This window comes from Camellia sinensis, chromosome 2 (genome assembly GCF_055761805.1).
Source record: "Camellia sinensis isolate YWXY chromosome 2, ASM5576180v1, whole genome shotgun sequence".
In the NCBI taxonomy this organism is placed as follows: domain Eukaryota; kingdom Viridiplantae; phylum Streptophyta; class Magnoliopsida; order Ericales; family Theaceae; genus Camellia; species Camellia sinensis.
This window is the reverse complement of record NC_138962.1, coordinates 169,206,626-169,230,813: the sequence shown is the minus strand read 5'-3', so window position 1 is coordinate 169,230,813 and position 24,188 is coordinate 169,206,626. Positions and strand designations below refer to the sequence as shown.

At 31.2% G+C, this 24,188-nt stretch overlaps 1 protein-coding gene across 9 annotated transcripts; it reads right to left on the bottom strand.

Moving 5' to 3' along the window:
* Window positions 1-8,172: 8,172 nt before the first annotated feature.
* LOC114257122 (putative disease resistance protein At4g27220) lies at window positions 8,173-23,717 on the bottom strand. Of its 9 annotated transcripts, none has more exons than XM_082916103.1 (6): window positions 23,567-23,678; window positions 21,039-21,102; window positions 18,092-20,466; window positions 17,654-18,007; window positions 13,583-13,939; window positions 8,173-8,658 (listed from the first exon to the last, which is right to left on the bottom strand). In XM_082916103.1, exons 3-6 carry the CDS (start codon window positions 20,441-20,443, stop codon window positions 8,227-8,229), a joined length of 3,495 nt encoding a protein of 1,164 aa, XP_082772229.1. In that variant the 5' UTR covers window positions 20,444-20,466; window positions 21,039-21,102; window positions 23,567-23,678; the 3' UTR covers window positions 8,173-8,226. The 9 variants fall into 9 exon arrangements, with proteins under 9 accessions (XP_082772229.1, XP_082772227.1, XP_082772224.1 ...); XM_082916101.1 differs by lacking the exon at window positions 23,567-23,678 and adding an exon at window positions 22,952-23,131; XM_082916098.1 differs by lacking the exon at window positions 21,039-21,102 and having other exon boundaries at window positions 23,567-23,717.
* Window positions 23,718-24,188: the final 471 nt, after the last annotated feature.

The window sequence follows — 24,188 nt, the reverse complement described above, 5'->3', positions numbered from 1 at the left end:
GGAAGCAGGGTGGGCCCTGGCCTAAGGCTAGTAAGGCCTGAGCCTTAGGTCTCAAAATTTTGGCCCAAAAATAGGGCTCTAAATTTGGTAAAATATTATAGGTTCAATGTTTTTTTTTTTGGATTTTAGGATCAATTTAAAATGCCCCAAAATATTTTATTAGGTCTATGTATGGTTTAGCCTATATTTATTTATAAGTGTAATTTGGTCCATATTTATTAAAATGAAAAAATATATTAAAAAAAAAGTGTTTGGGCTCAAGAAAAATAATACATACAATATATGGGCCCTAATTTTTTCTTTTACCTTCTTTATCTATTAGATTTTAATGGAATAAATAATTTTGCGCAAATTTTTTTACCTAGGTCTTTATCAATTTTAATTGAATAATTTTTTCCTAATTTTTTTGTCCTAATTTTGTTTTATTAAATTGTTTTGTTTATAATTTTAATGATTAAATATGCAAGTAAATTTTTTTGTGGTTACAAGCAAATAAAAAAGTTATAACTTATCGTTTTATCCATGAATTTTTTTTTCAATGTAAGAGGGGGCCCCGTTTCTAAAGTTCGTCTTAGGCCCTTAAATCTCAGGACCGGCCCTGTGAGGAAGCTGTTGTGCTAACCACCAAGCACAAAAACACCATCACTAAAGTCATCCTCCTCGACCGTCGAGTTGAGGTGAGAAATGAAATTATATATAATATTTTTCTTAATCAGGATTTGAGGTCATTGGCCTCTTTCGATTTGGATTTTTTTGATAGAAAATGCTATGAATCCATTTTTGTCAATCCATAATTTATCCCAAATGATAGAGATTAACATGAGTAAAATGAATTAAAATCACTGATTCTTTTTTTGGGATAAATTCTGAGTTCGTAACTCTGATTTTGTAGTGTTGTTTTTTAATAATTTATAATCCATTTGGATTGATTGATTTGAAGGGAAAAAAAAAACCTCTCTTGGTCTTAATCATTTGTTTGAGTTATTAAAGAGGGGAGGAATGTAAAGGAAGAAAGATTAATCATTTGATGTTACAATTCACTTTTGAATCTCTTCAAAATTGGACAATTGAGATAAAATAACTGAAATGATACTAATTTTATGTAGCACTAAAACTATTATTTAATTTTTAAGAAATTTTTTTTTTCCTTCTTCTTTTAATTTTATTATAAAATTTCATAATCTTAATTAAAAAAATATGTAATTTCACCATAAATTAGCGTAATAAAGTATATAAAATTTTGTGGTTAATATTATAAAAATTTGTGATTTGATTACGATATTTTTTGTTATATTAATACATAGTGAGATTATATATTTTGTAATTAATGTTATAAAATTTTATAATAAAATTGATGTACACCATAAACTTTTCCTTTTATTTAAACAAGATTTGGTTAAAATTAATACCGTATTTTTTTTTTTTATTATTATTATTTTTTTATTTTATTTTTTTTGCCATTTTTCTTGAGCTTAACAAAACAGGAGTGGAAAACACAATCTTTATCTGTCTTTTTTTTTTCATAACTTAACACATTATTTATTTATTTATTTTTCTCCTAGATATCGAAACATAATACCGTATTTATTTTTCAGAAAAAGTAAAAATAATTGAGACTAGCTTCTCTTTAGTCCAAAAATTGGACCAGAAGGTGCAGTTGAGGGGGGTTGTTGGCCTACCTCCAAGCCCCACCTCCGTAATGCAAATATTTTATCACTAGTACTTTCTGAGCAAATCATCTGTAAAAAAAAAATAATAATAATAATAAGAGGTATTTTTTTTAAGGTCCCTGATATTATGATTTTACAGTATAAAGGATATCAAATATTTTCATGATGTCTAAGGTCCCTCAACATCAATCCAGAGAAAATTGGTCCAGAGAAAATTCAAGTCAGAGAAAATTGAATCCAGAGAAAATTAGTTCAGAAAAAATTGGTCCAGAGAAAATTAATCCAGAGAAATTTTAAATTTCTCAGGCCTCTTTAGCCTTTCTGAAAATTAGTTTCCAGGTGAAGAAAAAGCAATTCTTCAAGAACTTCTCAATAATGTTGATGTTCGGAATATGTGGCACAAAAATATCATTCTGTCTCATATCAGTAGGTAAGATTTGTAATTGCTTGAGGTTGTTTGTGTGTGTGTGTGTGTGTGTGTGTGTTTCTATCTAACTTTGTTAAGCACAGTTTCTTCTATTACCAAATTACATGACTTCTTTTCGATCTCCAATATCAAATCATGACGCATTCTAATCCATATCTTTACTCTGGACTGTTTCCATCATCAACCCAACCACAAGAAAAACCCAGTACAGAGAAACAATTTGGATTCGTTTTAACCAATTTTCTCTGGATTATAAAGACACAACATTATTTTATGAAATCATTTTGTCCAATTTTCTCTGGGTTTAAATTCAAATTCAAATTCAAATTTCTCTAAGTTGGTTTATAAACCAGAGAAAATTCAAATTTCTCTGGGTTTATTTTAATAGATTGTAAAGACACTATTATTTTATGAAATCCAGAGAAATTCCCAAATATTTGTGGATAGAGTCAGAGAAAATTTCAAACCTCAATTGAGTGTCGTGGTTCTTCTTCTAAATCTAACTGCTTTTTAATTGTCAAACTTTCCTCCCCTGAATCAAGAATTGGGAATGCGAAATTCTCTCCACCTCTCAGGCCTGATTCTGATTGCTTCGTTCCATCAAACACAACTGGATTCACAGACCGAAGGGATTCTTTTTTCAGCCCTTTCCTATGAGCCTCACTGACGTGAACTGACTTTTTATCCAAACACGGTCCATTGCAGCCAAAAAAACCAGCAAAAATTCTCTTTCCAACAGATTTCTTTTGCTTGTTTCGTCTGCACGGAAGCCTTAGGATCTATATTCGTGTCTAATGAGCTCAAACCTAGGGTTTCCAAAATGGTGCATCATGTTCTCTTTCCGACCCGTGAAGAAATTATCAACGACGATACATATATATATATATATATATATTTTGGGGGTGTATCGACTTGAATTGGAATTGGATTGGACTGAGAGTGAGTAGCTTGTACGCAAGAAAAAGTGAACTAGGTGATGGAATGTTAGAAGAAGGGCAGAAATCGTGGGCAAAGAGTCAAATTTCTCTGATATATGTTTAGGGACCTTAGACATTAAAAAATAATTTTGTGGGTCTCTTTAATTTTCCTTATTATTATTATTATTATTATTAGCCATAGAGTGATGATATATAAACCAAAAAAATTTGCATAGAAAATTTATATTTATATTCATTCATTTCAAATAAAAAAATCCGTTAAAATGATTCACAATTTCCAAAGTACACTACTCTCACATCATTCTTGTAAAAAATTTTATATAAAATTTTTATTTGTAAATCATTTTCCTTGACCAAATAATTGAATCAAATTTGTCTTAAAAAAAAGGGTAAAATGCAAATAACGCTTAAAATATGATTTGTCTCCTGTGATTCTAAAAATTACATTTCGCCATTGAAATTCTAATTTCATAACAAATATCCTATTTTATTAATAAATTATCAAATTAATTAACAATTTTTAATGATGTTAGGAATTTATTTCAATTAATAATTCAGGTTATTTTATTATTGTATAGAAGAGCAGTTAGAAATTTTAGTTTTTTGTTAACTCTGTTAAAAAAAAAATTTGGCAAGAGGACATACGTAATTTTTAAAATCACATAGAACAATTCGTATCTTAAGCAAACTTGAAGAAGTGTATTTGTAATTTACCCTTTAAAAAAAAAAAAAAAAAAGAAAATCATATGGTATGCACCTTACCACAAATTGACACAATGTTATCATAAAATTTTGTAACATCAATCACAAAATATATAACCTCATCACAAATTAACAAAACAAAATGTTTAAAGTTTTGTGGTTGATATTACAAAAATTTGTGATTTGGTTATAACATTTTTTGTTACGTCAATTTATGACAAAATTACATATTTTTTAAATTTTATAATAAAGTTACGCTAATTTATAGTAGACTACACATTTCCAGCATAGGCTTTTCCCAAAAAAAGTGGTAACTATGATTTCAAGACCATCTATTTTTATTAAATATCTTCCAATATCTAATCAACATTTCTTACATAAATTATGTACATGACGGAAACCTTAAGATGAATGAGTTGAATCTCATAGTAGGCCCACAGTCCCCTATCTGCACCCAAGTATTTTTCCTCAATTGGAGTCTGCAGTTCCATGAGAGGGAATCTTTCTTTAAAAAAGTTAATACAAGTTATAAAACGGTTATATCACTTCATCACCGAATAGTATTCGCAATTAATAATAAATTACCATGTATTATTAATTTACCATGTAGACATAATAGGTCTGTTTGGTAGCACTTATAAGTTGTTTATTTCAGCTTTTAGTTTAATTTAAGCTAAAATATTGTGTTTGGTGCAGCTTAACTTAACTAGCTTATAGCTTAAATTAAGCTATTTCTTAGCTTATGTCAAAAGCTGGTCAGGAGTGCTTAAATTTTCAACTTAAGCGCGCAGTTGGTGTGGGGGTTAAAATTACTTAAATGTCCTTGTCAATACCCAAATATTAATATTAATTAAAAAGAAAAAATTGTACATTTCTGAAGAAAAAGAAAAAATCAATATTAATTAAAAAATAAATATTAATTGGTATTAATTATTAATAAATTCATATTGTATATTTTTATATTAATTAAAAAATAAAAAATTATAGATTTCTGAAGAAAAAGAAAAAAATCAATATTAATTGGTATTAATTATTAATAAATTAATATTGTATACTTTTGTAATGAATTAATTATTAAATGATACTAATTAATAATAATTGTTGATTATTAATATTAATTGATACTAATAAAAATTAATTATTAATATTAATTTATACTAATTAATAATTTTAGTATTAATTGAGACTAATTAAGCCATTAATTGATACTAATTAATAATTTTAGTATTAATTGATACTAATTAAGCAATTAATTGATACTAATTAATTTATGATGGAAAAAAATTGTAACAATAATACTTCCATTACATTTTTATCAAATGTATCAATTTTTATATTAATTGATACTAATTAATACTAATTATATTAACTTTTATTAATGAAATAATTTTTTTTAAATTAAAACTGAAAAAAATGACAAAATAATCATTTTTATATCATATAAGGGCAGAAAGGACAATTATACAGTAAAAAGTTATTTTACAGCTTATTAACTAAACACTACTCTGCTGCTTAAATCCATAATCTCATAGCCGCACCAAACAGATTAACAACTTATATCACAGCTATAAGCCATAATCTGTTAAGCCATAATCTGTTAAGTTATAATCTATAATCACTTTTTCACAAATAAATCTTATTATCTTGGAATAAGTAGTTACATATCTTAATAATGGGTTCACTAGCATGTTGAATTTAAACTATTTTTTAGATTTCAAAAAAAAAAAATTATTTATTAAATTAATTCAATAATAATAATCACATAATTTTTTTTAACAGAAAGTTCGCCACGGTACACGTCCTGTTAAAAACGAGATAACTCACTTGAGCCATCGCCATGCCCTGCATCGCTACAAGATGCTAGAGGAAGACCTAGTACAATGTGATATATGCGAGACAGACATTGTAGGCAAAGCCTGGGGCTGTCAAGACTGTGAATTCTTCATTCACAAGTCATGCAAAGATGTTCCACGAGAGATCAAACACAAATCTCATCGTGGCGAAACACTCACCCTCCGATCTTCCACCCGTTATGAATCTGGAAAGTTCTATTGCAATGCTTGTCGTGACCCTGGCAAGGGCTTTCACTACCACTGCTCTCCTTGCAAGTTCGATCTCCACGTGGCGTGTGCTGGCACGCCCTATGCTGTCTACTATGAGAAGCACAAAAATCCGCTTACACTTTGCTACGATTTTCCCATTGAGACTTCTAGAACTGTCTACTGTAAAGTGTGTGACAAGAAGATTAGCAAGAATGGTTGGGCATACTATAACAAAGATTCCCATTTTATTGCTCATATTTATTGTGCATTCGATAATGAAGAGGAGGATTCAATTCTCGCAATCCAGGACCGCTTACAATCGCTTCAAATGAAATGAGCAGCTAAGCAGGCAATTGGATTATGTTAATCTACGTTGTTGATTCAGTTGTATGTTGTTGTCATACAATAATGTTCATCTCAGCATTGCTGCCCTCGTAATTTATTTGATTTTCTATGTTTGTGTACTTCAATTTGTAATGGTTTTGATGTTCCATCCATTGTATGTGTAATTTTCATTCCATAATTAATTGTGTTTGATTTGTTTCAGGACATTTCTCTTCTAATATCTGTTTTCACTGAAAATACTATCTTTCCAATAGTTATTTGCAGGTTTATTTATTCTCGCTATATCTATCTATCTATTCTAATATATAAAGTAAAGGCTGCGGGCTGGTGTTAACACATTTGTGTCTCATATTTTTGGATAGGTAGAGTCGGGAGTTGGGGTTGCATTTGCAGGTTTGGGTTTGGGTTTGAGTGGGGGTGGGGGAGAGTTTCATGAGAGTCCTGTCGGAGGTGGGGGGCAAGCGGTGGAAATGGGGGTGGGGTAGGGACTCTTAACTCATACTCTGCTCATTGTCATTCTTAAGCGTGAGTCATATTATAATGCAAATTAATCTCAACTATGAACTTATGTAATTTAATTCTTGTGCTATTTCAAATTATATTGCACCATTAGAATTACAAGTTGGAATTACTATTGTACATTACTAACAAATTAGCTTTTTCACAGTAAACTACTTACGGTTCACCACCATTAGAGTGGAACTCAGGGTCACTCTCGTCAGATCTTTATTCTCTCATTACCATTCTTTGTTGGGGGCAATAACTTGACAGAGATGTTAAGGAAAAGTAATTACAAAATAATGAAAAGCATTATAAATGTTAATAATTAAAATTATAAATTTTTTCATTAATTTATAATTATTTTATTGTCATCACCGTAATGTAATTGGAATCAGGATCATCTCTTTCATCTCTCTTCTTGTCTCCTTACTTGCTGGGCCATTGGGCTAACTTTTGAACCCAATTTTGATAATCTAAACCGTTTACATTTTAAAATTTGTTAAGTATATCATACTTATAAAAAATTAAATTGATCGTATATCAGAAACTACGTGTTCGGATCATAGAACTAAAAACTATTTTTAAAAAAAATTTAATAAACAGTTTTTTGAACGCATGCTTTCTGATATCCGATCAATTTAATTTTTTACAGGTATAATATAATCAACAAACCTTAAAATGTGAACGGTTCAAATTATCAAAATTGGACCAAAAAATGAGCCCAATGGCCTATCAAGTAGGGAAGCAATGAGAGAAATGAAGGAGAGGATCGTGATTCGTGTAATTGTCCCTTCTTTATTCAAACTCTTCATCCCCAAAAGCTATTCATCCACCGAATCTCCACCATCTCCACAGTTTAAACAGTACACGATTGCATATATAATATACATGTATATATATATCCCATATCAAATCAATATTTGATGAACACACTTGTTACTAAGGAAGACACTCAAAACTAGTATCCAACTTTCCCAACCTTTTTTTTTACTCAAAACAAAAACTGCAAAATTCAAATTGTAACCGAAACACCAAAATCACCATTCACGAACTGAGAAAATAGTTAGGGAGGGGACTCTGATATCAGCAATAATGTTAAGGAATATGGATTGGGACTTGCGACGTTGGCCATAATTATCGTGTTAAATGTGGAAAACGATGGGCCGGTGACGGGTGTTTAAGGGAGAACATGTTGGTCTAGGAGAGGAAGGAGATGAGGTGGGAAGGGAGTTGTCAACAGGGAAGAAGTGGTTAGAAGAGGTGCTGGGGGTTCCATGGTGAAGGAAACCAGATTGGGAGGAAGACAGGGTAATGGGCCAAGAAACAGAGCCAATTAGGGAATACAATGTGACTATTTGTGTACCATAAATTAGCTAATGTGGCATTCTTCTATGGGTTAACTGTAAACCAGAAATTTACGGCACAGCCATCAGAAGTTAAACTCTAACCAATAAGCATGTGTTAGACAAAGTTAATAATAATGAATATGAAGGTTTTGGATAAACATTTTTTTTTTTTTTTGGGGGTGCAATTTGGATAACTATAAATAAGAATCAATGGCATACCTCTTCATTGGAATGGAAAGATTTATTGATTTTCTCTTACATTAGGGGTCTCAAGGAGGGACATTCTTCTATTGACAATTGTACTGATGGTGCCAATTTATACCCAGAGCAAAAGCTTATCAAACATGGTAAATTTCTAAGGAAAACCCTTTCTAATTGAGGAAGCACATGAGTGATTTCAACTTGTTTGCTTGTTGCTTCATCTCTTAAAACTATTCCTTCCCCTACATTTGATCTTCTGGTTTTGAATACCTCTTCTAGGAACTCACATTCTCTTATAAAAATGGATTGTAGATTCTGCAAATTTCCAAGTAGTTCTAATGGAGCAACATGCACTAATCTGTAAAATTCGTACACACCCAAACTTGTTAGTTTGTTAAAGGAGTTGGTTGGAGGTGTGCTAATCCATATCTGTTCAATGTTGGCCACGGACCCAATCCTCAACTCTTCCAAGCAAGGAAACACAACCTGTATCATTGATAATAACACAAGGAATAAGAAAAAAATTATTAGCTTTTTATTAATAGAAGGGAGGGGAAAAAAAAAGAAAAAAGAAAAAAAAAGGGAGGCGCTTCCATCTCTTAAACAATTGAACAAACAATAAGTTTTATAAAAAGTTGTTACTGTCGGTTTAATTTTTATACTTTCCTCTCATTGATTGCAATCACTTATAGAACTGATTTGATTTTTGCATAATAACAAGATACAAACAAACAAATTAGAACTTGTCACCCGTTTGATGGTGTTAATTAAACTGTCTCTTATAAGGACCATGACTGAATACAAGTGTGAGTATCCTCTCTTTGTTTCAATAGAAATTTTCACATGAAAAGATAGATTTGAACTTCTAGTCACAGCTGCAAGATGGATGATTTATTGGTATAATTATAGACCCTGTATTTTCATGAATCCTATCCAAGTTGTAATCATCTTTTCAAATGTTCACAAACCTAATTGCATCGTTTTATCATGTCTCCCAAACTCAGGTACTACATTTCATACAACTTGTTTTTTTTTTTTTTCTACCTTTCTAAATTTTTATCCAAATTCATGAATCAAACACTACGTTAATAAATTTTATTTTTTTAAATTCGTTAATTTGGTTATTATTTTAAGTTAAAATAATTAGAGGTCACAAAAAAATTAGGGAGTCAAAAAAGTCAAAATGTTACAATATACATATTAATCAATTACTTCTTCTTCTTTTTTTCTCACAAATATATATTCAATTAAAAAAATCATTTTAAACATACTAATATTTTTCACCTCACCGAAGAACTAAAAAGTACTAAAAAAAATCAAGTTTCCAAACAGGACCTTATTGTGGGTTTTCATTTTTTTTCCCCGCTCCCTAACATAATTGGTAACTTTACCATAAAAAAATCTTAATTTTTTTAACATTTATAACATAATCACAATATTTCGTAAGTAAGGTTTTTATTTTTATTTTTTTTAATTTCATGGTGTGCACCATTGTAACTACACTGAAAGGGGAATTTGTGCCAAACAAATGGATCGACCTAAATCTCATATGGGCCTTTGACCATTCAACCGAACTAGCATGAAATGGGTGTTAGGCCAAGCTGAATGAGCTTGGACCATGGGCTGAGCTGTGCCTGCATGTCGAATATAGACCAGGCGAAGAATCTCAACCGAGCTAAGCCCACGTGTTGGAGAATGACTGGGCTAGGGTGATGAGTGGCTACTCGTTACCGAGTTAAGAATCTTAGTCAAGGTAAATGGCCATGCGGAGTTCATCCGAGCAACAAGTAAACGGAGCTTGATCGGGTTGAATATAGCGAGTCGGGCTAATAAAGCCCTGTGGGAGCAGACTGGCCAAAGTTAGCTTAGACGTGAAGGCGTCTGGGTTAGACTGGTTGGAGTTAGGCTGGTTGAGGATAACTCGGCGACCATATGCTACGTCGTCCAATTGGAATGTAAGGAGGAAAACCCACCAATAGTACGCGTCAATATCGTTTGAAGGTTTAGGTAATGCTGTTTGATAGTATTGGCGCGCACACGTGTAAGGAAAAGAGAGGATAATACATCCATACGTCCAAGAGAGGACGACCGAGGTAGTGCGCGCACAATCTTGGAAGGCAAGGCAGTAAGCTATATAAGGCGCACGACTCTTCCATACAAAAGGTCTACAATTTCTAATTACTCTCTCTATATATTCCTTCTTCTTCCAATGGTGTTAACTTGACCATCGGAGGAGTTTTCTGGCACCACACCCGTCGAGTAGCTCACCTAAGTTGTGCTTTCAAGTAATACGACGTCGTTCAGAGCAACGCAAAAGTTTAGACGTAAGGAGTACGAAAGTAAAAAATATTTACTCTCTGTATATACACTATAAAAATAAGGGAATAACGTCTTCACAGCTGAACCATAAGCCTTAAGTTTATGGCACCCAACCATCTAACCATCCTTTTCCACCTATATCAGTTTGGTTTTAATATTCTCATACACTTTTAAGCTATCAAGCATTGGATAATTTCCTTACCCTTCTCAGTTTCCCACCCCTTAATTTCTTACTTGTCTCTAGAACAATCAACAGTGTCAAGTCCGACTACCTAGATAAACTGAGATAGTTGAGGGCCATACAGAGAGATTATCTATTGCTTGAAAGAGACTTTTTGGGATAAGCTTCCCTCAATACTTGCATCTCTCCATACTCTTCTTGTGGGTCTAAATTCAGACTCGCATCGATAATCCGAACCATCTACTTTGTATGTTCCATAATAAAAGTCATCCATATAAAAAATTAATTTCATCGAACATCTATAAACCATCTATAAACATAAGAACAAATCATATTTTGTTTTATAAAATGAATAGCAAATAGAATTGTAAAATTAAACCATTCATTTTGTAAAACAAAACGTGATTTGTTTCTATGTTTATAGTTATCTGATAAATCTAATTTTTTATATGAATTACTTTTATTATGAAACCTATGGAGCAGATGTATTGAATTATGAAAGTGAGTCTGAATTGAGACCCATAAGAGGAATATAGATGGATATGAAGAGATAAAATATAGAGGGAAGCTTATACGTTTTCTAGGTCTCAATTTCCCCCTCTCTTCCTTTCCATCCGGCATCTCCCACCCACAGTAACACCATTCTCCTCTGCAACCTCCAACCACTGAAATTTCTATAATAGTTGTGGTCATTGTTGCCACAGTCCAATCAACAATGGCCACAATTGAGATGGCTGAGAGCCATATAGAAACCCAATCACACTGTGTTGCTTGCAAAAAGACCTGTCTATTAGGTAATGAAGTTCCCTGCAATTTTGCACCATGAGTTGCAGACTGATGGTAAGAATTTTTTTCAAGTCAAATGGAGCCCAAAATGAGCAAATCAAACTAGAAATGATGACGAGGCAGTATAGGATTAGCCATAGAAGCTGCATGGTGGTGGGATTGTTGTTGGGAGACTCTCGGAGAGAAAGAAAATGAGTGGGCAGTGCGAGAGGCGGTGGTTGGCTGCATGGGTTGAGGTTGATTGTTGGCTACGAGGGTTGGGGAAGAGGGAGGTAGTGGTGGTTGGTGATGGGGCATGGGAAGAGGGAAGGGAAAGTAGAGAGACCATATGACCATCTCCAATTATTCATTAAATTTTTCATCTAATTTGATTCTAAATTTGAGTAAACAATTTGATTTGATATGAATTATTCTAATTCTTTTATTAAATTTTCATCAAAATCTTTTAAAAAAAACTACCTTCTCATGCCAAATTTAATATCATCTCTAGTGCTTCATCTTTTTAAATTTTCAGAAAATTCAAATTTGATAAAGAATTTGATTAAGTAATCAATTTGATGAAAAAAATTTCTCTCCCTTGATCTAATGAAAGGATTGAAGATGATTTTTTAATATTTTTTCATCAAATTTAAATTTAATGAAAGAAAAAGTGAAGGATTGAAGATGCTCTAAGAAATAGAGAGGGAAGAAAGGGAGAGGTTATCAGATGAAGGAGAGTGTACAAGGGTGGCTGATTTATTTTTGGTGGAACTCAAATTGGTTAATGTGTCTATTTTCAATTGGCTTTCTGTAAACTCAACGACTCTGCTATGAAGAAGTTAGGGATCTCCAACGGTTCACCAAATATTTCATCAAATCTGAGTAAAAATTTGACGAATTTCTCTATCTAATATCAAGCTCTCCAACAGTGAATTTTCAGCTGTTAGCAAAACACAGGTCGTCCAGTTGGTTGACCAGCAAGTGCAATCCGAAAAAATTTGTAACAACTTTTTTGGGTTTGGTTTGGTTTTGTAGGATTCAACTTTTCTGGGTAACAAATTTCATTTCTCCTCTCTACTACCTGTCAAGATTCATTTTCTGGGTGAAAACCGTTGTTTTCCAATGCCTCCTTAAGATTTGTTGTGTTCTCATAGGAGAGATTGAAATTCTCCATCTGGGTTTTCTCAGAGTGATGCATATTGAAGTCCCCAACAATGGCTACTTTGGTCCCTGCTGTTCTATTGAAGCTTCTACAGCATATGAACACAAACGTGAAGATTGCTGGTGAGCACAGGTCATCTCTATTGCAAGTAGTGAGCATTGTCGCTACACTAGCTGGTGGTGAACTCTTCCCAAACCAAGGGTTTTACCTCAAGGTATCAGATTTATCTCATGCCACTTATGTTTCTCTACCTGATGAACATGATGATCTAATTCTTAGTGATAAACTCCAATTGGGTCAATTCATACATGTCGAACATGATGACAGTAGCACTAATGGTGTACAGGTATAAAAAAAAAGATGCTGAGGTAGTCATCCGGGGGGTTGACCGGTCAATGTAAATTTTTCACAAATTTTTGCCTTGAGGTGGTCATCTAGGGGGACATCCGGCTAGTCGTCTGGTGGGTCACTACTCAACGGCTATGCACAGTATATTGCTGAAAGGTGCAAGACATCCTCAGTTTGGTGAAAGATTTGGGATATTCTCAATTTGATACAGGTTTGATGAAACCATTGGTGACCAAAAAGGTGTACTTTTTCACCAAATTTAATTTGGTGATGGATTTGGTTAAATGTTGGAGATGGCCTTAATCCCTAAAAAGTACTAACTAACACCATAAAAATTGCTAAACTTCGATACGATAAGAGTGTATAGTAATTGGACCCACTAATTAAAAGCTAATATGTATAGAATTTTTTGACAATAAAGCTTTGAACTTGCAAAAATTGAACTAGAAATTTACCCAAAATGAAGATGGACGGCTCAAATTCAACTTACGTAGATTTATATATAAAATGCATCTTGATGATTCATGGGTAAATATTATAGGTGTTTAGCACTATTAAATTTTTAATCACGTAAGATTGTGTTTTAAGAATTTAAACTAATAACTCTAAAAACACAAAATTTATGGCAATCGTACCTTTTCGTTAAAGAGAGATAGAGGTTTGAGAATTCCTTCTTCGTCTTCTTCTTCTTTAGGTCCGCAATTGCCATAGAAACTCTTCAGATTCTTCAAATAATGAAGTTGTAGAGAACACAATTCAGAAAAAATGAGGGGCTTATCGTTGGCCCCTCCTTCCTTATTAGCTACTACTATTACTTTTAATTCTAGACAATTGTTTATGTCTAGATGCCGGAGAAGGGGTAGGTTCTTTAGTTGCCAAAAAGATTCTCTCTCTTTTTCTTGGGCTGGAAGTTTCAATTGTTTGTCCCCTATTATTCCTGATATTTTTTTTACATACTGAATTTTCAAGTCCTCCAAGACAGGAAATGCCACCTGCAAAATTTAATAGATCAAACTCATGTTCTTTCGAGTTCCAAAAAAAAAAAAAAAAACTTACGTCCTTTCAATAGAAATTTACACATAAAATAGTACATTTTAATTTTCTAGTCAGAGTTGCGAGACGGATGATCTATATTCCTATCCAATTTGTAATCATCACTTCAAATGTTCACCAACCCAATTTGCATAAATTTGGTAGACAAATATTGAATAAATTTCATTGTTGAAAATTCCTCAACTTATATATAGGTTGGGTTTGGAGTTGACTTTTTAAAATTATTTTTTTGGTTTTGTTAAAAAAAAGTTGTTTTATTAATAAGCAAAAAAAATTGACTTGATATTTGATATTTTTAACTAATAATAAATAAAAATTTTAAGTTTTTTTAACTAAAAATTAGTTTGTTTGAAAAAAAGTCTCCAAATGCCCATTTAAACAACCTCATTATATTTTGGGACGGGAAAGGATTGGTCAATATAAAGTAGAAAATTACAAAGTCCGGAGACACATCAAGTTATGCATGAAAATCTAAGATATACTCTATATATTCCAAATTGTTAGTGTATTTTTATAAATTCAATATTTTCGCACATTAAAGTATATCAATTAAATCATGTAGATAAAGTTTTCAAAATCATTGAAATATATATATCTAAATGATTTTTTAAGATGTCTGAAATAGTGAAAATAAACAAACAATTTAGGATAGAATAACAAAAAAATGTGTAAATAAGATTAAGAGGAAAAACGTCTTAGTTACCCTTAGTTAATTTTGTGTTAAACGAATTTTTTATTTTTATTTTTTGAAAATTTTGAGTCTCTAATAGTGGCTTCATTAATTTTTTTATTTTGTTTTATATTTTGTCAATTGATCAAATTCTAATTATAAGTATAAAAATAATGACATTAATTTGGACAATTATAACCCAATAGCTCAACAATCACTACAAGAAATAACCCATAATAGAAAGTATAAAACAACTCAAGCTAAACAAATACCACAATAAAAAAACCCGTAATAAAACCAATAAATAACACAATACAACAACAGAGAGATGTGTTCAGTAAAAATTGATTCCCTTAACCTCCCAGATAGCAGAGTAAATTAGGCTTAATTAGTTACCCCATAATTATTTAGTTATAAGTTCAAACTCTGTACTTTATTCTTAGAAAAGGTAGATTGCTTGGGTAGATATTAGTCTAATAATTTTTGTTATTTGATTTTTTCACATAAAAATCGTAAATTTTATGCAGTTCCTTGCATTTACTTTTAACATAAGATTAATGGATTCACCCGCATACTAATAAATTAAGGAGTAGTGTTATCTTAACTCAAAAGTTAGACTCACTTTTTAAAGGTAATTATCAACCAACCAAATCACTTTTATGGGCTATTTCTCTCTCTCTCTCTCTCTCTCTCTCTCTCTCTCTCATATCTTCTCTAATTATTATCAATTAATCAATCATCTCACTTACACATTATTAAAGTCTAAAAAGTGAATTTGTATATATTTTTTTCTTAATTAAATATTACACTCACACGACCTCCAATTCAATAGGAGAATTGCAAATGCATAGAGCAATGGAAAAAAAAAAAAATTGCATTACAAATAAATTTTTTTTTTTATACAACTCTGACACACAAATTTAGTAGTACCAAGCACAAGAATAAATTTGCACCATGCACATAAGAGAGTTGCACCATGATGAAAATGCAATTTTTTTCTCACTACTCCATTGAAATTTTCCCCAATTTGATATTCAGCGAATCTAATGGTACGAAATCAATAAACCAACTAATAATTTTAATTTAAACAATTTAATCCCTATAATTGCTTTAGTCTATATAATTTCAATTTTGTTACAATATGACCCTTCTGTCACTTACTATTATGATTTACCGTTATAATTTGGAACCAAAAAAAAAAAAAAAATCTAAAGAGACTAAAGTGGAATTCAAAACAAACTACAAGGATCCTAGTGTAATATATTCATTGTACCAGTCACGTGATTTTTTTTTTTTCAGTTCAACATATTAATAACGTATGATGGAAGGACCACATTGCAACAAAATTAAAAATATAAGGATCAAATTATTCAAATTAAAACTTGGAGGGTGAAAGTAAAATTTTGCTCAAAGTAGAGGACCAGTGGTCCAATCTACCCATCGAACAACTTCATCAAATGACAAAAAATAATTTTATAACTATTTCAATATCTATATATTTGATATGCCAAATAGATGCTTAAACAGAGTTCATAATTCTATCAACAAATATATTGTCTGGGTTGAGGATAAAATTTTATCTTTCTAATACCAAATGTTTGAGGGCATTATTTTTAAAAGCTTAAACAATTATGCTATGTTTAGATCTAGCTTTACTGAGGAAAAGTAGAAACATGAAAATAAAATTATTTGTACCTATTCATTTTTCCTGCATTAAAAAAAAAGAAAAAGAAAAATAATGACCTTGTTTGGTTTTAACTTACTTCTCAGATAATTGAGTTTTTTTATTTCTCGTAATTTTCTTTATTTTTTTTAATTTTTTAAATATTTTACATATATTTTTTATTTTTTAGATACACCTAACATAGATATATTTAAAAAAATATAATATTTGTGAAAAAACTTTAAAAAATTTACTAAATTCAAAAATATATAAAAATTCAATATATTTTTGTATTTTGTTGCATTCAATGAATTTTTTAAAAGATTTTTGTACAAATTCTATACTTTTAAGTATATTGAGATTGAGTGAATCTAAAAACTTTTTTAAAAAATGATTAAAATATTTTAAAAAATCATTAAAAATACATGAGTACGAATTAAAAACTCAAAAAACTATTTTTGAAAACTTCTAACCAAACAGGGCGATTTATTAACCAATAAAAAAAAATATATATTCAGTTCATCTCACTTAGTTATTCTTTCCTTTCATTCTTTTTTTTTTTATTTTTTTTTTGTTTATTTTTAAACTTCCCTAAACAAATCTTAGAACCAAACATAATGTAAGAATTAATTTTTAAGTTTTGGGATTAGGAAATAGAGGGTCAGGAAATAATGTTATCTCTTGAGGTAGTTAATTTTATGTATGAGGTTTCTGTTTCAGAATCAACTTTAATTATGTTTTAAGATCTTTTGGTTGCTATCAATCTTATTTTGGTTGGGAATGAATAAAGGGAAATTTTCATACACACTGCATACGATATTTCATAATTTTATCACAAGTAGTCATAATAAAATCACAAAAATGCATAACATTGCTCATCCAAAAAAAAAAAATCATAATTTTTTTATTTTTTTAGCATAACCAAAAATTCAATAATAACTAACATATAATAACTAGCACCACAAAAATTGGTATACTACCTTACGACAAAAGGTAATATGGGTAAAAAAAAATTTAACAATAAATCTTTGAAATAAATAAATAAATAAAAAAAAAAAAAAAAACACCTAGAAATTTATCCAAAATGAAGATAGACGGCTCAAATTCAACTTATGTGTTCTGGATTCATATATAAAATGCGTTTAGACCATTCATTTAAGTTCTTGAGTAAATTTATAGGGTAAAAGTTATAGATATGCAGCTATTGAATTTTTAATCGCATGAGGTAGTATTAACACCTTGAGTTTTTTATGAGATTATGACTTGATTGATTAAAAAATTTGTAGCTCTACAAACTCATAAAACTTACAGTAGTCGTACCTTTTCATTAAAGAGGAGTTGTGGTTGGAGATATTCTTCTTCCTCTTCTTCTTTAGGCCCACAATTGCCATAGAAACTTTTCAGATTCAACAGGTCACGTAATTGTAAAGAACGCAGTTTAGGGAAAACGAGAGGCTTATCGTAGGCACCTCCTTCCTTATTAGCTACTACTATTGCTTTCAAGTTGTCACCACCCCATATATGTAGATGTTGGAGACACGGTAGGTTCCTTAGTTTCCAAAAGGATTCTTCCTCTTCTTCTTTGATTGGGTGTTTTAATTGTTTGTCCCCTGCTATCCCTAATATGTTACCTAACTCCTGAATAACCAAGTCCTCCAATGCAGGGAATGCCACCTGCAAATATTAATAGATCAAACTTATGTTCTTTCAATTACCAAACATTGCCAAATCAACAGAAAAAGTTACTAAAAAGCAAACCTTTTCACAAAAGAGAGGTTGTGAAGGGTTAAAATTGTTTGCCTCTATTGTTGAAGTGTTCTTCGTGCTCGAACAGAAGCTTCTGAGGTTGGGTAACTTCCATAAAACCATTTTTTTTAAATGATGAAAAATAATTTCCTCATCATCTCCTTGTCTTTCATTTCTAATAATTTCTTCCATATTCTCACAGGCTTCGATTTTTAGATATTGGAGTTGCACAAGACCTCTTGCAATGGAGAGGGAGAATAGAAATGTAGATCTACAACTTTTAACAATTAATTTGCACAAGTTACAAAAAGACCATGGTGGACTTCGTGGATGAGCTTTTAGAAACATTTCTGGTGTGCCAAGAAGATGTTCAACATGATAACATTCTTTAACTTCAAGATACTTTAATTCAGAAAACCCTGTTCCACCTTCGTCATGAAGCAAAACCTTTTCCATATTTTGAACGCTAAGTATCTCAAGGTTCCTTAATCTCCCCAATAAAGCTAAGCCTATGTCTCTCTTCAGTCCGCCATTTAGGCATAACATCCGAAGCTTAACTAATGTTGGAAGTGATGATGGGAGGCTCTCTAGAGGAATTTCACTCAGATCCAGGACTTCAAGATTGTTTTCCATTCCATTGAAAAAATTGTTTGGAACATCTGTTCGTGAGTAGTCATGGTTGCTCTTCAACACCAAGGTATGGAGTCCTCTACATTCCAACTCATTGGGAAGCTCGCGGATATTTGTGGTGAACCTTAATGACATTGCCGAGTAATGTTCATATGTGCCCTTCTCTGGCCACTTTTTGATATCATGTTTCACTAGATATCCTTTCTCATCTTCCGCGATTGATATAGCAACATCTCGAATAACATCATGCATTTTGACCTTATTTTGGTTTTTGCCATCCAACAATAAACAAGATGATTTGAGCCCATCAACCAATGTAAGTACTCTAGCTCTAACGTCTTCAACTGTATTTAGGTGTATTTGATCAAGCAACCTCATCCCGATGCTATATCTCACCAAGTCCTCAACAGAAATCTCAGCATCTTCGGAAAACAGTGAGCAAAGCAAGAAGCATGACCGTGCATCCTTGGGTTCTAAAAAATCATAGCTCAACTTTAAGGAGGAGAACAATTTTGGATCAATATCCACTATATCCCTCAGCTTTGAATTTTTCAGCTGTCTGTGTGCATCTATCCATGCATAGTTGTTCTTACCTTTTAATGCTGCTGCAACTGCACGTATAGCAACTGGCAAGCCTCCACATTCATTACACACGTCTTCTGCTGCAGGGGGTATTCCAGAGTTAACTGAAATTTCAGCCATCTTCGTAAATAGGCTCCATGCTTCTGTGTCTGTTAACACTTCGATTGGGAAAACTTTCAGTTCATTAGACTTTTGCATCATTTGGCACACACGTTGTTTCCGTGATGTTATCACAACTTTGCAGACCATGTTACTACCATTTGTAAAAGGAATTCCAATTTCTGGCAAGTTAATAAGTGTCTCATTGTTACCACCATCCGTAGTAGGAATTCCAATCTCTGCCAAATCAAGTGGCTCCCAAACGTCGTCCAAAATTACAAGGTTTTTTCGACCATTGCTCAATCTATTCAATAGTTTACCTGCTCTTCCAAACTCATCTAGCGTTAGTCCTAGTTGACTTGCGAGTTCACCTTGAACTTTTTCCTTTTCCACAACTTTGGACACAGTTGTCATGGCAATAGAATCAAAAAGCTTATTTCTCTTTGTTAGTTGGCGAACCTCTTCCACCATTGTTGTCTTGCCAACACCACCTGGTCCATAAATGCCAATCATTTTAATGCTTGGATCTTCTAATGTTTTCATGATCTCTTCAAAGATGCGTTTCCTTGAATCAAATGCTTCATATTTTAGAGAGAATGTGAATCCAGCGTCTGGGAGAGGTGCGCGGTGTGACATTGGGCATGTCATAAACTTGGTGCCCTCCCCTTTCAGTTTAATAACACGAGCAGTCTTGTTTTCGGACTCCTTGCCTAGCCAGTAACGCCAATATATATTTGGACATGAGCATTTGAAGCACCACTTGTTTTCCCTTACCATGTCTAGTAGAAACACCTCGACTTCTGCTTTCATTCCATACGCAGACAATAGCCACTGCCTAACATCATTCTCAACAACTCTTGCATCGTCTCTGGCTCTGTGGGCACTTCCATCGATCCTTCTCCATTCATCTTCAAGCCCTATAATTTCATCTTCAAGTTTTTGAATGTTGTTCTTGTAGTGAATCACATAGCCAAGGTGAGACCAGCCAGTTTTGCAGGCTTTTAGGACACCATCTGAATATAACATTCTAGCGATTTCGCCCAAACCAATCATTTTGGTCTCTTTTTTGTCAATTGCTGAAAACAAAAGGCACAACATTGATAGTAGGAAAATAAAGTTCAAAAGGGTTTAGCTTCAAGAGTTCATTTTTCTTTTGAGCCCTGCTTCTCAAAAAGAAAAGAAGCTCTACTTGCCAAATTTCCTAGTTCTCACTTGGTTTGATTTAGTTTGGTTTCTAAATTTTTAAAACCGCAAAGACTCATTCAATTTTTAATTCACCTCAAAACTGAATTTAATCAGTCACTAAATCTACAAATAACATTATATAGAAGGCTAATTTTTGTGATTTGAGAAGGGTGGACGATATTTTTTTGGTGGATGATATTTTTTACTATTTTATATAATTTTAGAGCTTTAACTTAATTTTATGGTTTGTAATGTTAGATCTAGAAAGCAAACAATTAATTGGAGAGAATGTGGTAATGTATTTGTAGCCCTGTAGGTGATCTTTTGCAGAGAAGATAATGAGAGGAGTAGAAGATCCTCAGCTCTGCTGCAGTAAATTGTTACAACCTCACAAGATGAGTTATGATGCTCAATGGGACGAATTCCACTTTAATGAATGAGGATTTTGAACATTAAAACTTACCTGCAAATGTGAGAGTAGTTCAACTGTTAAAAACTTGCAGCTCTGCTAACCCTTTTTTGGAACTCTGTTTTAAGTTCAAGAAAAGTGAATTTAACAAAATAAATAATCAAGAAGAAAAACAAAATTTAGAGATTTTTAGTTTAAGGTTCTTGATATTAAGATTTTATAAAATAAAATGTGCGCAATATTTTCATAATAGTTATAGTCTCAACATTTTTTATAGAGAAATTTTAGCTCTTCAAAAAGAAATTTAATAGAGAAATTTTAGTTTCACAGAAATTTCAACTCATTAAAGAAATTCATCACAAAGAAATTTGTGACGAGCTAAAATTTCTCTAATAATATTATTGAGAGATCTTAACTAATAAAATATATATATATATATATGTATATATTAGACCTCTTCTACTATCAAAAGTTGGAGGAGAATGTTTTATTAATTTTCTTAATATTTTATGCTTACAGATGATAAAAGTTAAACAATATAAAATATAGATACAATTATAAATATCTATAAAACTTTATTGGAAAGATGGTTAAAAATTAATCTTTTGACTTTTTTTTATAAAAAAAAAAAGTGTAAAAAATATGAGAGATGATGTCACATAAAATGGATTAAAAGCTGCAAGATAATTTTTAATTATCAGGGAGGGTTGGCAGGGCATACTCTTTGCAAAAATTTACCCAATCCAACACTATCTTATCTGCCAAAATCAACAATTGCCTAGTGTGAGTGATTTATGGGTCTCGCCGTCTAAGGTTTCGTTTGGCAACTTTCAATTTTAATCAAAAAATTAAAAAAATTATCATATCATTCTCTCTATTTTTCTACACATCATTTTATAAAGAGTTAAAAAAAGTATTAAAATAATCTATTCCTAAACGGGACCTAAGTTAAAAAAAAAAAAAAAAAAAAAAAAAAAATATAGATGAGCTCAAGTGGGCCATCGGACACAGGTCCACCCTGGTTGTCCATGATCATTTAAATAATCATAATTTCTTTTTCGGTTTATCATCAATTTTTTTTTTCTTCTATTTATTCTATTAATAAAAAATTTTACCAAATAAATAATTATAACTTTCCAAATTATATAAATAATTCGTATTTTATGTAATTTCCATGAGTGTATTTGTTTGTAATCCCCTTGACGGTTGTGAATTAGATGAACCTTTAAATAAAATATTAAAAAATAAGAGAAATTACAACAAAAAGTAAATAAATAAATCCAAGATTTGAATAGTGGAACAAAATAAATCTTGCATTTTTAATTTTGTTGATTTAAATTCTAATCTTTTAATTTGTTTTAATCTAAATTATTTACCAATTTTTCTTAAATAAATGATTAAAAATATATATATTTCAATCATTAAACGCATTGAAAATATATAATTTAAACATTTTCTGTATACTTACATTAGTTGTTTGGGATGATCTAAATAAGTGCACTTTTTAACTTTTTATGAAATATGGGTTGGATTTGGGTTGGGTTTGAAGTGGTGTGTTAGAGAGGTGATGTGACTTAAATAAGATGATGTGACTTAAATAGGATAGTGACTTTTTGATTTTTTGTCTTTTTCAAGACATGTCAAACTTGGCCTTAATGACTAAAACATATTTTTTTCCATCAAATTTATTTAATGAAAATAGAAAAATAATTTAAATTAAAAAAAAGATTAAAGTGAACTTTTTTTTTTTCAGAGGAAGAAGAAACAGATCATTCATTAACCATATAGCAAAACAATCTTGTTTTAAGAAGAACAAACATGAAAATTGATTTTGTTTTTTAAAATTAGTAGCTGAAGTATAGATCTAAACTCCAAACTCTCATCAGTAAATACAGTGATCAAAATCTAAAAAGCAAATAAAAAGAGTAACATCTACAGTAAAAAGAAAAGAAAATAATATTTATTACCTTATTAGCTAACAAAATTTGAAGAGTTGAGGATGACATTCAGATCCATCCAGAAGAAGCAGACGAGAGAAGACCAATAAAAACTTATCAACAAAAGCCCGTTTGTTTTCTGAGTTGTGGCTTGGGATTAAAATTAGTAGTGAGGTCACCATTGTTTGCAAAAGAAAAATGTTTGGAGCTCTAAATTGGGAGCAATAAACGAGTGCTGAGTCTCACTTAGTGATGTGATGTTTTGATCTTAAATTTTTTTTTTTTTTAATTTTCACTTCACTATTAATACTTTAGTGAGATATATCATTCTTGTTTGCAAAATAGCTATTATTATATATGTAAACACTGAACTTACTATCCAAACCTCCAAACCTTCTTCTCATGACAAATTTTTATATGTTAAAATAAAAAAATTATTATACTATAACGTAAGTAAGATATGAACTCCAAATCTTAAATTTTATTAGGAACATATTTACTATTTAAATAATTTACATATTATGATATTAATATTTTTATTATTTATTTTTATTTTTAATTATTTAAATTACACACGCCATCCGTGATATATATATATTCAAACATCCACAAACCCATAAATTAGTAAGAAAAAAAAAATCATACCTGAATGAGGCAATATCCTCGTTCTCATTGAAATTGATGTTCTCCTTCTTGTGCTCCGCCGGCCTTAGATGGATGAAGTGAAAGCTGCTGGGTTGATAAATGAGGCAACATCTCTATTATTGTGTGAATGGGATGAAATACACTTTTTAAAAACCATGGCTGGTTTTGGAGAAACCGTGGGTTGCTTTTGAAGAAATCATTATTTTATATTTTTTAGATAAAAACAAATTAATATAATAATATATTTATAAAATATAACTTTTAATATTAAAATATATCAAACACTGCAAAAGGATATATATGATATTTTATATACTTAATCCTTTCACTAAAATATATCACAAATAAATATAATTTTTCATGATTCACTCAATAACAATTTGAAAAATATTTGGTCGTCACAATATTCGCGGCTCGAATTGACCAAAACGACGTCATTTTGTGTTGTTTTGTGTTCAAAACGACGTCGTTTTGATCAATTCGAACCATTCGAGCTTGAGAAATTTGGACCCCTATCATTGCTGTAACAATTTACATGCTAACAATTCCCTTAATAACAATTCTCACATTAATAATATTATACATCATCCCTTTAAAAGCATACGGGACATCTGTGGCTATA

Excerpts from the sequence above, each read along its gene's own strand:
- LOC114257122 (XM_082916098.1), bottom strand. The coding sequence starts at position 23,594 with ATGAGAACGAGGATATTGCCTCATTCAG. Across the intron at positions 20,467-23,566 it reads GAGGATATTGCCTCATTCAG|CAATTGACAAAAAAGAGACC; the intron begins GTATGATTTTTT and ends TTTTGTTTTCAG. Across the intron at positions 18,008-18,091 it reads AACCTCTCTTTTGTGAAAAG|GTGGCATTCCCTGCATTGGA; the intron begins GTTTGCTTTTTA and ends TAATATTTGCAG.